Source organism: Cetorhinus maximus, chromosome 31 (genome assembly GCF_964194155.1).
Source record: "Cetorhinus maximus chromosome 31, sCetMax3.hap1.1, whole genome shotgun sequence".
Classification (NCBI taxonomy): Eukaryota; Metazoa; Chordata; class Chondrichthyes; order Lamniformes; family Cetorhinidae; genus Cetorhinus; species Cetorhinus maximus.
Window position 1 is genome coordinate 1,868,220 of NC_135909.1, and position 13,574 is coordinate 1,881,793.

Consider the following 13,574-nt stretch of genomic DNA (forward strand, 5'->3'; position numbering starts at 1 on the left):
GCTGGAGAGACTGAATGTTTGTGGATGGGGTGCCAATCAAGCGGCTGCTCTGTCCTGGATGGTGTCAAGATGCTGGGATTTGAACCCATGTCCCCAAAGCATTAGCAGGGTCTCTGGATTTCAAGTCCAGTGATATTACCACCATGCCACCGTCTCCCCTTCATCACGTGACTTGCCTCCACACTACAGCCAATAGTCGGCCAACGGATCCATCCTTGTGATGTACAGCCTTCCTACGCCAATTGGAAAACCAAAAGACTCATTGCACAATGGGGTGATGCTTGACTGTCAGCCAAATAGCCTTTTATCCCCCATTTTCAATATTTTTACATCTGGTAAAGAGAAATGTTCATATAAAATGACTAAAAAACCCAATCTTTTTTGATATCCCAATGATTTTTCTCCAGGGTTGCACACAGCAGTGTACTGGAGATTAATCTTCAATTCCTGGAGACTGCAGGCCAATCCTGGAGGGTTGGCAACCCTAATTTCACTGCTTCCTGGCCTGACAATGCCTTAGTTTGAAAATCCTACTTCAAGAAGCAGGTGAGCCTTCCAAGGCTCCCCATTAAGTAGGAGTTCAGATTTTTGCGTCTCACCCTCAAAAGCGATATTAATCTGGAGGTGAGGTGAGAGCGACTTGCCCTTGAGATCAAGGCAGCATGAGAGCGACACCAAGGGTCCCGTGTAAAACCGAAATCAGTCAAAATCAGGGGTTAAACCCTCCAATGTGATCAAAGCAAAATACCGCGGATGCTGGAAACCTGAATGAAAAACAGAAAATGCTGGGAAAAACTCGGCAGGTCTGACAGCGTCCGTGGAGAGAGAAACAGAGTTAACGTTTCGAGTCCGCGTGACTCTCCTCCAGAGCTCTGAAAAAGGGTTGTACGGACTCGAAGCATTAACTCTGGGGAAAAAAATTTCCGCTCGGAAGGCAGGCACGTGCCTGACCCACTCAAGCATGAAAGGACCCCTGCACAGCAACCTCGGCTGAGTGTGCCAACATCGACGCGCAGTTGTGCGATAGTCCAGTCGGTGGGCGCGTGCCAGAGCCCAGCAGCGCGCCCACCGACAACTAAAAGGCCTGTTAAGGCCATTAAATTTATCAGTTAAGGTAAAATTTTTCGCTGCCTGTCCAGCCTAATGGTCGGGCGGGCAGGCGAAAAGGCCAAACAGGCCTTTGCATTCATTTGGAAACCTCGCCCACAGGCGGCATGAGGTGTCCAAAAGCAGGTAAAAATAAAATGAAAACCTTAGTTTTTCATTAATAACATGTCCCTGCTCGTGTGACATGTTTCATTACGTTTTTATTTTTAAAATTCTTTTTCACTTCTCTTCATCTCCCTGAGGCAGCTCTGTGCCCCTGGGAGATTTCAGAAATCTGGAGTGCAAAGGGACTTGGGAGTCCTAGTCCAGGATTCTCTTAAGGTTAACTTGCAGGTTGAGTCGGTAGTTAGGAAGGCAAATGCAATGTTGGCATTTATTTCGAGAGGACTAGAATATAAAAGCAGGGATGTGCTGCTGAGGCTTTATAAGGCTCTGGTCAGACCACATTTAGAATATTGTGAGCAATTTTGGGCCCCGTATCTCAGGAAGGATGTGCTGGCCCTGGAGAGGGTCCAGAGGAGGTTCACGAGAACGATCCCAGGAATGAAAGGCTTAACATATGAGGAACGTTTGAGGACTCTGGGTCTATACTCGATGGAGTTTAGAAGGATGAGGGGGGGGATCTGATTGAAACTTACAGAATACTGAAAGGCCTGGATAGAGTGGGACGTGGGGAAGATGTTTCCATTAGTAGGAGAGACTAGGACCCGAGGGCACAGCCTCAGAGTAAAGGGAAGACCTTTTAGAACAGAGATGAGGAGAAACTTCTTTAGCCAGAGAGTGGTGAATCCATGGAATTCATTGCCACAGAAGGCTGTGGAGGCCAGATCACTGAGTGTATTTAAGACGGAGATAGATAGGTTCTTGATTGGTAAGGGAATCAAAGGTTACGGGGAGAAGGCGGGAGAATGGGGTTGAGAAACTTATCAGCCACGATTGAATGGCGGAGCAGACTCGATGGGCCGAATGGCCTAATTTCTGCTCCTATGTCTTATGGGAGATTATGAAGTGTGAACCGCACGCTTGGCCCTCTCGCCCTCCTCTTCCCCACCCACCCCGGGCACAGGGCAGTGCACAGCGCCGTCGCTCACGTTTCACACTGGGAGGGCCTTAATTGGCCCGCTGGCGTGAAATCGCGGCCCGGTGCCAATTGTGGGCAGCGGTCAGCTTCCCGCCCGCCCCTGCCAAGCGCAAAATTCTGCCCTCTGTTTCCCTCTCCACAGATGCTGCTGAGTTTTTCCAGCATTTTCTGTTTTTGTAAACTCTCCAGTGCTGGAGGTCAATCATCTCAGTCCCAGGACATCACTGCAGGAGTTCCTCAGGGTAGTGTCCTCGGCCCAACCACCTTCAGCTGCTTCATCAATGACCTTCCTTCCATCATAAGGTCAGAAGTGGGGATGTTCGCTGATGATTGTACAATGTTCAGCACCATTCGTGACTCCTCAGATACTGAAGCAGTCCATGTCCAAATGCGGCAAGACCTGGACAATATCCAGGCTTGGTCTGACAAGTGGCTAGTAACATTCACGCCACACAAATGCCAGGCATTGACCAGGAAAGATTCACGAGAATGGTTCCAGGGATGAGGAACTTCAGTTACGAAGATGTATCGGAGACGTTGGGACTGTTTTCCTTGGAGCAGAGAAGGCTGAGCGGAGATTTGATAGAGGTGTTCAGAATCATGAGGGGTCTGGACAGAGTCGGTAGGGAGAAGCTGTTCCCACTCATGAAACGGTCAAGTACAAGAGGACACAGATTTAAGGTAATTGGCAAAAGAAGCGATGGAGATATGAAGAGAAACTTTTTCACATAGCGAGTGGTTAAGGTTGGAATGCACGGCCTGGGAGTGTGGTGGAGGCTGATTGAATCAAGAGGGAATTTGACTGTTATCTGAAAAGGAAGAATGTGCAGGGTTACGGGGAGCTGGCACTGTGAATTGCTCATTCGGAGAGCCAGTGCAGACATGACGGGCTGAATGGCCTCCTTCTGTGTTTGTGGGAGACGGTGATATACTGGTAATGTTGCTGGACTAGTAATCCAGGGGCCCAGGCTAATGCTCTGGGGGACACGGGTTCAAATCCCACCACGGTAGCTGGTGCAATTTAAATTCGATTAATAAATTTGGGTTTGAAAGCCAGTCTCAGTGATGGCGACCATGACAACGAACATCGATTGTTGTAAAAACCCCATCTGGTTCACTAATGTCCCCTTTAGGGAAGGAAATCTGCCGTCCTTACCCGGTCTGGGCCTACATGTGACTCCAGACCCACAGCAAATGTGGTTGGCTCTTAAACGCCCTCCGAAATGGTCTGGCAAGGGCAGTTGGGATGGGCAACAAATGCTGGCCTTGCCAGCGACGTACACATCTCTTAAAAGAATACAGGAAAAAAAATAGCAACTTTGTGATTTTGACATCCCATCATCAAAAACAAGCAGTGAACGTTGTTGGCCTTAACAGCAAAGCCCCCATCTCGAGAATAAAAAAAATACTAAAGAAGAAAGAGTATCCTCCCACATTTCTGAGACTCAAATAGTTGAAAAACTGCAGATCAACTTGTTCTTGGACCAGGATCATAGGCTTCAGTGTTGGATTTGGATCAGGAATAAAGACTGAAGAAACTGAACAGAGAGTGATCTGGTTCATTGGAATCCTTCCTTGGATTACATCTGTGACTGCAAGAGCTCTAGTTACCGATGTTTTACAGTTACCACAAATATTCTGGATCTGGACCATGAATGGCCACAGCTGCCTGGAACCAGCTGCAACTTGTACTGGTGAAGCAGAGTTCCCACCTGATTTTCTGATTTTTGTTACCTGCTTTGTTGAAGGGCGTAGGAGCTCGGAATCAAACACTTAGTGTTTCGAACACCCATCAGCAGCTGCAAAGACTCTCAGGACAGGTACAGCACGGGGTTAGATACAGAGTAAAGCTCCCTCTACACTGTCCCCATCAAACACTCCCAGGACAGGTACAGCACAGGGTTAGATACAGAGTAAAGCTCCCTCTACACTGTCCCCATCAAACACTCCCAGGACAGGTACAGCACAGGGTTAGATACAGAGTAAAGCTCCCTCTACACTGTCCCCATCAAACACTCCCAGGGCAGGTACAGCACGGGGTTAGATACAGAGTAAAGCTCCCTCTACACTGTCCCCATCAAACACTCCCAGGACAGGTACAGCACGGGGTTAGATACAGAGTAAAGCTCCCTCTACACTGTCCCCATCAAACACTCCCAGGACAGGTACAGCACGGGGTTAGATACAGAGCAGAGCTCCCTCTATGCTGTCCCCATTGAACACCCCAAGCGCGGTGTAAGATTTGCACTATCTGTAACTTTACAAAGTTGCTGTTTATTCAGGGCAAGGGGTACAGACTTGTAACGGAACAGTTTCTATTTATTCAGCCAGGTAAGGGTTAGTCACTCTCGAAATGTTTGCTTTCCTCCCCTGGTTAGCAGTGTAGTATTAGTTAATGTGCACGTTGTTCTTAAGCAGCAGAGGAAGAGTTACTGATTGTGTGTGTGCTGAATTTGGCGTTGTCTAGCACAGTAAGGGTCACTCGCTGTGTAACTGTACAGTGTTACTGAATATTCAACAAGGTAAGGCTCACTCACTGTAGAACCAGAGTTACCGTTTATTTAGCAAAGTAAAGATCACTCACTGTCTAACTGTACAGAGTCATAGTTTATTCAGGGTAAGGATCACTCACTGTCTAACTGTACAGAGGCATTGTTTATTCAGGGTGAGAATCACTCACTGTCTAACTGTACAGAGTCACTGTTTATTCAGGGTGAGAATCACTCACTGTCTAACTGTACAGAGTCACTGTTTATTCAGGGTGAGAATCACTCACTGTCTAACTGTACAGAGTCACTGTTTATTCAGGGTGAGAATCACTCACTGTCTAACTGTACAGAGTCACTGTTTATTCAGGGTGAGAATCACTCACTGTCTAACTGTACAGAGGCATTGCTTATTCAGGATGAGGATCACTCACTGTGTAACTGTACAGAGTCACTGTTTATTCAGGGTGAGGATCACTCACTGTCTAACTGTACAGAGTCACTGTTTATTCAGGGTAAGGGTCACTCACTGTGTAACTGTACAGAGTCACTGTTTATTCAGGGTGAGGATCACTCACTGTGTAACTGTCCAGTTACTGTATACTCAGCAGTGGAAACGTCACTTACTCTGTACCTTTACGGACTTCCTGATAGGACAGAATTTCTTTCATCATTCTCGCTGGCCCTGGATGTGATTTTGCAGACTATATCTTTCAACCTCTTTCTCGGGTGGGGGGGTGGGGGTGGTGGTCAGCATGAGTGGGTGGTAATACAGCTGATGTAAGATGCGCAGACAGTGAGATCACAGCTTCACTATCGAAGTGAAGAGAGTGGTGGAAAAACTGCATAAATTGTTTTAACCCAGCAATTCAGTTGCACCCTGTTTCCACCCTGTTTCCTGTTAAAATGTCCTCACAGGAGAGGCCAGCATCCAAGTCCTTGTTCCTGTGTATAATTTCTTCCTTATCATGTTGCTCTGATGGGTTCCAGCACAATTGAGATGTTAGGAGTCATTTTGAAATTCGACTGCTGTGATTATGTTGGCAATTCTGACACAAACCCACGCATAACAGTGGAGCCAATGAAAAGTTAATCTGTTGTTTCTTTTCATGGTGTTTTGACTGAGGGAGGAATGTTGGGCCGGACATTGGAAGGACTCCCTGCTCAATATCATATGGAAATGTTGAGCGGGCCCTACTTGGAGCAAGAGGTCAGGGCTTGTTATTCCCTCTCCATCAGGGCTGTTCCATGTCTAATCTCCTGGAACCTCTCTCCTGGGCCCGAATGTTAAGGAAAGAAAGAGTCAAATTATTCTTTTGATGCTAATTGTTAAAGCTTGATTGCTCTAGACACATAGGTGGAGTTTGATTTTTGTGTACAATTCCATGGCAAAGGCCATTTGGTCGATCAGATCTGTGCTAGCATGTATACTCCGCATGAGAGTCTTCATCTCCCCCCATCACCATATCCTTCTATCCCTTTCTCCCTCATGTGTTTATCCAGCTTCCCCCTTAAATGGATCTACACTATTCGCCACGACTACTCCCTGTGGTAGCGAGTCCCACATTCTCCCCACTCTCTGGGTAAAGGAGTTTCTCCTGAATTCCTGATTGGATTTATTGGCTATATTGTCCCGAGTTCTGGTCTCCCCTACAGGTGGAAACACCTTCTCTACATCTACCCTATCGAAACCCCCTTCATCATTTTAAAGAGCTGGACCAGGTCGCCCCTCTCAGACTTCTCTATTCTAGAGAAAAGAGCCCCTCTCAGTTCAGGCATAACTCCTGAAATATCTTTTCTGCACTCTCTCCAGAGCCCTGTTGTCCCTTTTCTAATGTGGAGACCAGAACTCTCCGTGATTGGCACCATTTTTAAGTAAATCGACGGTCTGATTATCCTCCCAATGCTAACTGTTCAATCTTTGTTGACCTTCCAGTTGTGTGTCCCCTCCCCTGCATGAACGGAGGCCAATGTAGCTCCAGGAACCGATGCCACTGCCCATCCAACTTCACGGGCAAGTTCTGCCAGATTTCAGTGAGTGGGCAGGTCCACCCTCACCAGCCACACACAGGCGAGCAGCCTCCGGACAAGGTCTCAGAAACCTACAAGCACTCGGTCTTCACGCTCCAGCTCACCCCTGACTCCCAGAGTCCCGGGGAGCATTCCCCGGGCAAATTCAGTCACGGCGTTCTGACATCAGGAGGGCTACAGCACAGACCAGAAGGTATAAGCCTCTTTTCTTCTCTCGTTTGTTTCAAGGGCAATTGGGTATTCTGAAATGTTATTTGGGTCACAATGTGAAGTGACATTGTGGCAAAGGTCAGGTCAGCGCTTCTAGTAAAATCTCAACATGGTTATCCATTGAATAATAAAACACTGAACGGAGGAAGTATTTGTGAACACATTTTTGATACTTCTGCGCAATGTGTGCCATGTACTACAAAGCCAAATAGAACCGGGGATGATGCCAGTTAGCTAGCTTGGCAGCAGGGACAGTTCAGGTTGTCTCTGAAGCAAACTCTGTCCTCCACACTCTGCTCCCCTACCTTTCATTCGCTCTCTCTCGCTCTCTCTCTTTTGTTTCCTCTTTGTCAGTCTGTATTCCTCTCCTTTTCTCAATTTCTCTCCCTTTTTCTCTCACCTTTTCTGTCCTCTGTCTTTCTCTCTCTTTTTCTCTCTCTCCCCCCTCACTCTCTCCCTCCCCCTCTATCTCAATCTATCTCCCTTTTTCTCTCCCTTTCTCCCCCTTTCTTTCTATCTCTTTCTCTCTTTTCTTCATCACATTCACTCTCTCCCTCCCCCTCTTTCTCATACTACCTCCTTCTCAGTCTCTCTCCCTTTGTCTCTTTATTTCTCTTTCTCTCTCTTCCCCTTCATCACACTCACTCTCTCCTTCCACCTTTCTCAATTTCTCTTCCTTTATCTCTCTTGTTCTCTCTCTCTCCTTCATTTAATTTCTCTCTTCCTCGCTGAATCTTCCTGAACCTCTCTCTCCCTCTTTCTCCCTTTCTCCCTCTTTCAATTTCCCTCTCCCCCCCACCTGTCCTCCATCCCTCTCCCTCCTCATCCAGTTGTGCAGCACTGACTACAGTCCAGGGATCAAATCTCTCAACTGTTCTCTTACCGGGAGGGCAGCATTGGGTGACGGGTTGGGGGGTGTGGGGCGGTGGGGTTGGGGGGGCGAGGAGAGAAGGGAGAGGTAATGAAAATAAATTACTCTGGCACGTGTGAGTTGTGGCTGAAACTGGGTTGAGTGGACACTGCATTGTATTTCGCTGGCCAACCATACAGGAGTTTGAGATGAAAGTCTCCCTTTGGCAGACAGCTCGAGCGCTCCAATAAAACTAGCACACTCCCTGCCCCATTGCTACCTGGCACAAGCCCAATGCACACACCTGAACACGGGTTGGCAGCCTGGTTGCTTGGCTGGTGCGAGAGTGGATTTTCACCTTGGCGCTGAGGACGCTGTCCTTCTAAGATTGCGATTGAGGCACGGCGAGGAGGCTTCGTTTCTGCATCAAATTTACATCAAAGCAGGCCATTCGGCCCATTCGCTCCATGCTCCACACGAGCCTCCTCCCACCCCACCTTCACCTCACCCCGTCGCCATATCCTTCCAATCCTTTCTCCCTCCCTGGACTCACGTGGAAATCATAATTCTTATTTTTATCGAGGTGTTGGCCCCGAACCCCCTTTCTTTCCCTTATCCCTCTTTTATTGTATGAATGCAAAAGGGGTGGACCCCTTCCCGCGTTGTGTGTGTGTGTGTGTGAAATAAACTACCCCTCTTATTCATCAATAGAGGATTGGACAACTCCAAAAGTGAAAGGTTGGAGAAAATACTCCACCACTTATGAAGGGGGAAATTAAAAATCAAAAACACCTCTCTGTTTATGGACAGGTAGTGAGCGGAGAAGGCAGGGCTGTTCAAATTAATCACGCTCCTGTCCGTAACACGTCTATCAGGCCACCCCCACAGCCTTTGCTTTTCTAGTGAAAAGACTGGTCCTGAAAGTTATTAACTCTCAATTTCCGTATCGTTCTTGTAAATTTCTTTGCACCTACTCTCATATTTTTGTAGTCAAAGAGAGTGGAACGGTTGCACCTAACCTACACCATGCCTGTCCGGGTGGTACTTAATCTTCCCTGGGTACCAGAGGTGAGTCGTCTCCCATTCACCAGTGCCAACAGGAGGAGCTACCTGACTGATGTTCAGGGGAGACCAGAACCAGGGGGCATCAATATAAGACGGTCACTAATAAATCCAGCCAAGAATTCAGGAGAAACTTCTTTACCCAGAGAGTGGGGAGAATGCGGAACTTTCCAGCACATGGGTAATTGCAGTGAGCAGCATGGATGCATTTAAGGGGAAGCCAGCTAAGTACGTGGGGGGAAAGGAATAGAAGAGGGATATGAGGGGAAGAGGAGCGGGAGGGGCAATGGTTCCAGTGAAGCCCAACGCAAGCTTGAGGAACCTCATCCTCCAGTTAGGCACTTTACAGCCTTCTGGACTCAACACTGAATCACAGAATTGTTACAGTGTAGAAGGAGGCCATTTGGCCCATTGTGTATGCACTGGCTCTCTGAGCATTTTAACTTAGTGCCAGTCCCCTGCCTTTTTCCCGTAACCCTGCACATTGTTTCTGTTTAGATAATTATCCAATGCCCTCTTGAATGCCTCAGTTGAACCTGCCTCCACCACAGTTCCAGGCAGTGCATTCCAAACCCTAACTACTCGCTGTGTGAAAAAGGTTTTTTCTCACCTCGCAATTGCTTCTTTCGCAAAACACTTTAAAACTGTGCCCTCTGGTTCTCGATCCATTTACGAGCAGGATCTACTCTGTCCTGGCCCCTCATTATTTTGAAAACTCCTATCAAGTCTTCTCCTCTCCAAAGAAAACAATCTCAACTTTTCCAATCTTTCCTCGTAACTGAAGTTTCTCATCCCTGGAACTCTTCTGCACTCCCTCCAATGCGTTCACATCCTTCCTATAGTGTGGCGCCCAGAACTGTACACAATACTTCAGCTGAGGTCTAACCAGTGTCTTGTATAAGTTCATCGTAACCTCCCTGCTCTTGTACTCTATGCCCCTATTAATGAAGCCAAGAATACTGTATGCTTTAGAAACAGCTCTCTCTACCTGTCCTGCCATCTTTAATGACTTATATACATACACACCCAGGTCCCTCCGCACACCCTTTAGAATAGTATCCTTTAGTTTATACTGTCTCTCCATGTTCTTTGTACCAAAGTGCATCATCTCACACTTCTCTGCATTGAACTTCATCTGCCACCTATCTGCCCACTCCACCGATGTGTCAATGTCCTTTTGAAGTTCTACACTGTCCTCCTCACAGTTTACAACTCTCCCAAGTTTTGGGTCATATTTTCCCTACTGTTTTTGAGTTCAGCGACTTCAGATCATGACCTCTGTCCTCTATTTAGTATTTATCTTCACTCATGCCAGTTTGTGTCTCGTTCTCATGGTTTTGCTTTCAGACAGCACTGACCTTTATTCTGCTATTCATACCTACTCTGAACCAATGCCTTGTTCCTTCACTACTACCATTCCCGCTCTCTTTGCCGTTTGTCCAACTAACCTACCCCTCTAACCTATCCGTGACCTTCCCTTTAGTTCCACCTCCTCCCTCCCCACTTCTTCAGCAGCAGAAAACTCATTACACTTCAGCCTCCCTTTAGGTTCTGAAGAAGGGCTCAAAACGTTAACCTTGTGTATCTCTCCACACACCTGCTGAGCTTTTGCGGCACTTTTTTGTTTTTATTTCGGATTTCCCGGCACCCGCAGTATTTTCGCCTATTTCAGGGGTTGGGGAGGGCGGAGGTCATGCTGAGCATAAAGATAGGCAGGGAGCAGGATGGGCCGAATGTGCCTCTTTCTCTGCTGTAAGCTCGATGTGAATTGACGTGTCAGTGTGTTTCGATATTGCAGGACAGCCCCAGCCGGTCATAAACCTACACGTGCGGCACCCTCCCGAAGCCACCGTCCAGATCCACCGGGTCTCCAGCGTGGACAGCCACTTGAGTGAGCAGAAGAACCTGCTGCACCAGCCGATACTGGTCCATCACCAGCCCATGCAGAAGGTGAATCACTACCCCCCCAGGACCCTGCCCACCTCGCAGAAGAAACTGGGGCGCTGCTTCCAGGAGACCTTGCCAAAGACGGTGAGCAGGCCCTTTCGTTCTTGGCGCGGCGCTGTCGGCGCGGAGGGGAGGCCGTTCAGCCCGTCACACGCCTGTGCTGGCCCTTTGAGAAAGCTTATAGCGCCCCCCCCCCCCAACACGCGCAGGGCCACAACCCCGGAAGGGCTGGATTTTTACAGCCGCAAGTGGCGCAGCTAACGTTAAATACGGCTTGGCGACGTCAGGCCGGTGACCCTGACGCCATCGCCGACAATGCGGAAGGCGAGCGGGCGCCGAAACCGGCCGCCATTTTGAACAACAGCAAAAAAAAAAGCAGTTCACAGGCCCTGGAGCTGGTTAAAGGCCCAATTGACTGCAATTTTTCGTCGCCCACTCCGTTTCTCAGCGGGTATGTGCCAGGTGTGCGGAGGCAGGGCAAGGGCAGGCGAAGAGGCCTGCAAACTGAACCATGTGGCAGGAGGGCCTGCTGTGGAAGGTGGCCATGTGGGGAGGTTGGTGTAGACCTTATCCCTTCGCCGTTTTCAGGCTGACGCATGACTAAAGAGAGAGTGAGAGAGGACTCGACGGGGTGGATGCTGAAAAGATGTTTCCCCTTTGTGGGAGAGACTAGAACCAGGGGGTCGCAGTTTAAAGATAAGGTTCTCCCATTTAAGACGGAGATGAGGAGGAATATTTTCCCTCAGCGGGCCATGGATCTTTGGGACCCCCTTCCCCAGGAGAGCGGAGGGACGGACAAGGGAATGAAAGGATATGAGGGGGCAGGAAGGAAAGTGGAGTTGAGGCCACAGCCAGGTCTGCCTTGATCTTATTGGATGGCGGAGCAGGCTCGAGGTGGGGGGGTGCAGAATGGCCTACTCCTGCTCCTAATCCGTGTGTTTGGATGGACGTTTGAATTGGCGTCCATGCCTGATTTCCAGTTCGTGGCTCCACCCCTGTCCCGCGGAGCCCGGCCGCTAATTGGTCGGCCTTCCCTCCCGGCCGTCTGTCGATTGGCCGGCTGGCGTTTGATTCCCTGTGGTGAGAGGGCGGGGGAGGGAGTGAGCGGACCACCTTCCCCCTTCCCGCCTCCCTCTTCCCAATGGGAACCATATAATCTCATCCTCAAGGACCTGTCCAAATCCCATTTAAAACTATGTATGGAGAGGGTTCCAAACCCTGGCAACTCTCTGAGTGGAGAAAATCTCTCCTCATCCTCCCCTCAAAGTGTTTTGCCAATGATTTTAAACCCCTGACCTTCCGGACATTGGCCCACTTGTCAGAGGGGTAGTTTTTTTCTTTATCTGCTCCTATCAACATCTCCCATCATCTTCAAATCAGGTCACCTCTTAACCTCCTCTATCCCACAGAGAACATTCCGAACTTTTCCAACCTCCCCTCTGTCGTGTATTGCCAATCATAATTGCCCTGGGAAGGTGCCAGTGATGATGGTTTTAGTCATTTGTTCACGGGATGTGGGCATCGCTGGCTAGGCCAGCATTTGTTGCCCATCCCTAATTGCCCCTTGAGAAGGTGGGGGTGAGCTGCCTTCTTGAACCGCTGCAGCCCCTGTGGTGTAGGTACACCCACAGTGCTGTTAGGGAGGGGAGTTCCAGGATTTTGACTCAGTGACAGTGAAGGAACGGCCGATATATTTCCAAGTCAGGATGTTGAGTGACTTGGAGGGGAACTTGCAGGTGGTGGTGTTCCCATGTGTCTGCTGCCCTTGTCCTTCTAGGTGGTAGAGGTCGTGGGTTTGGATGGTGCTGTCGAAGGAGCCTTGGTGAGTTGCTGCAGTGCATCTTGTAGATGGTACACACACTGCTGCTAATGTGCGTCGGTGATGGAGGGAGTGGATGGGGTGCTAACCAAGTGGGCTGCTCTCTCCTGGATGGTGTGGAGTTTCTTGAGTGTTGTTGGAGCTGCCCTCATCCAGGCAAGTGGAACCCAGATAATCTGTTGGTTGAAGACTAAATGTTGAGCAGGAAAGCAGAGAGTTCTCCCGAATGATTCTTCACATTGTACCCTGGGACCTTTTGTGTCCACTTGAGAGGGCAGATGGTGCATGATAGCATCATAGAACAGTACAGCACTAAAGGAGGCCATTCAGCCCATCGAGCCTGCGACAGATTTTCCCGCTGCCTTTACCTACTTTTACCTCATCCAGTGTCGTGACAGCCTTGGCAAAGGCCTCTTAATTGAGAAATTGTTTTTAACCAAGTGAAGTAAATGCTGACATTATCGTCGCCAGGTACTGACTGTCCCTCCTTCCCTTCCCTTTATAAACATCTGGCCGTCAGCACGTGTACTCACTCTCAGTGTGTTGATATTTCCTTCCTAACTCACTTTTCCAGAACCGCTTCCATCCAATTCAGGGTGGGGGGATGTCAGAGCCTAACCCCACAGGGCATGGGCGCTAGGCGGGGTACACCCAGGACGGGATGCCAGTCCATCACAGGGCACACACACACTAGGGGACAATTTACCTAACCCGCCAACCCACCTCACCAGCACGTCTTTGGACATTGGGAGGAAACCAGGGCACAGGGAGGAAACCCACACAGACACGGGGAGAAGATGCAAACCCCACACAGACAGACACCCGAGGTCAGGATCGAACCCGGGCCTCTGCATTAGTGCACCTGCCTTTCCAGCACGGCAAGGAGTCGGCCTAGATTTTCTGCTTGGGCCCCTGGCGTGGGACTTGAACCCAGAATCCTCTGACTCAGAGGTGAGAGAGCTGCTCACTGAGGCAAGGCAG

At 49.1% G+C, this 13,574-nt stretch overlaps 1 protein-coding gene across 3 annotated transcripts in view; it reads left to right on the forward strand.

The window, feature by feature from the left end:
* ltbp3 (latent transforming growth factor beta binding protein 3) overlaps positions 1 to 13,574 on the forward strand; it is a 156,181-nt gene that overhangs the window by 75,020 nt on the left and 67,587 nt on the right. For all 3 annotated transcript variants that reach the window (XM_078532664.1, XM_078532663.1, XM_078532662.1), the window contains exons 2-3: positions 6,611 to 6,898; positions 10,626 to 10,858. In XM_078532664.1, the coding sequence (XP_078388790.1) occupies positions 6,611 to 6,898; positions 10,626 to 10,858 (521 nt within the window). The remainder of the gene's footprint in view (positions 1 to 6,610; positions 6,899 to 10,625; positions 10,859 to 13,574) is intronic.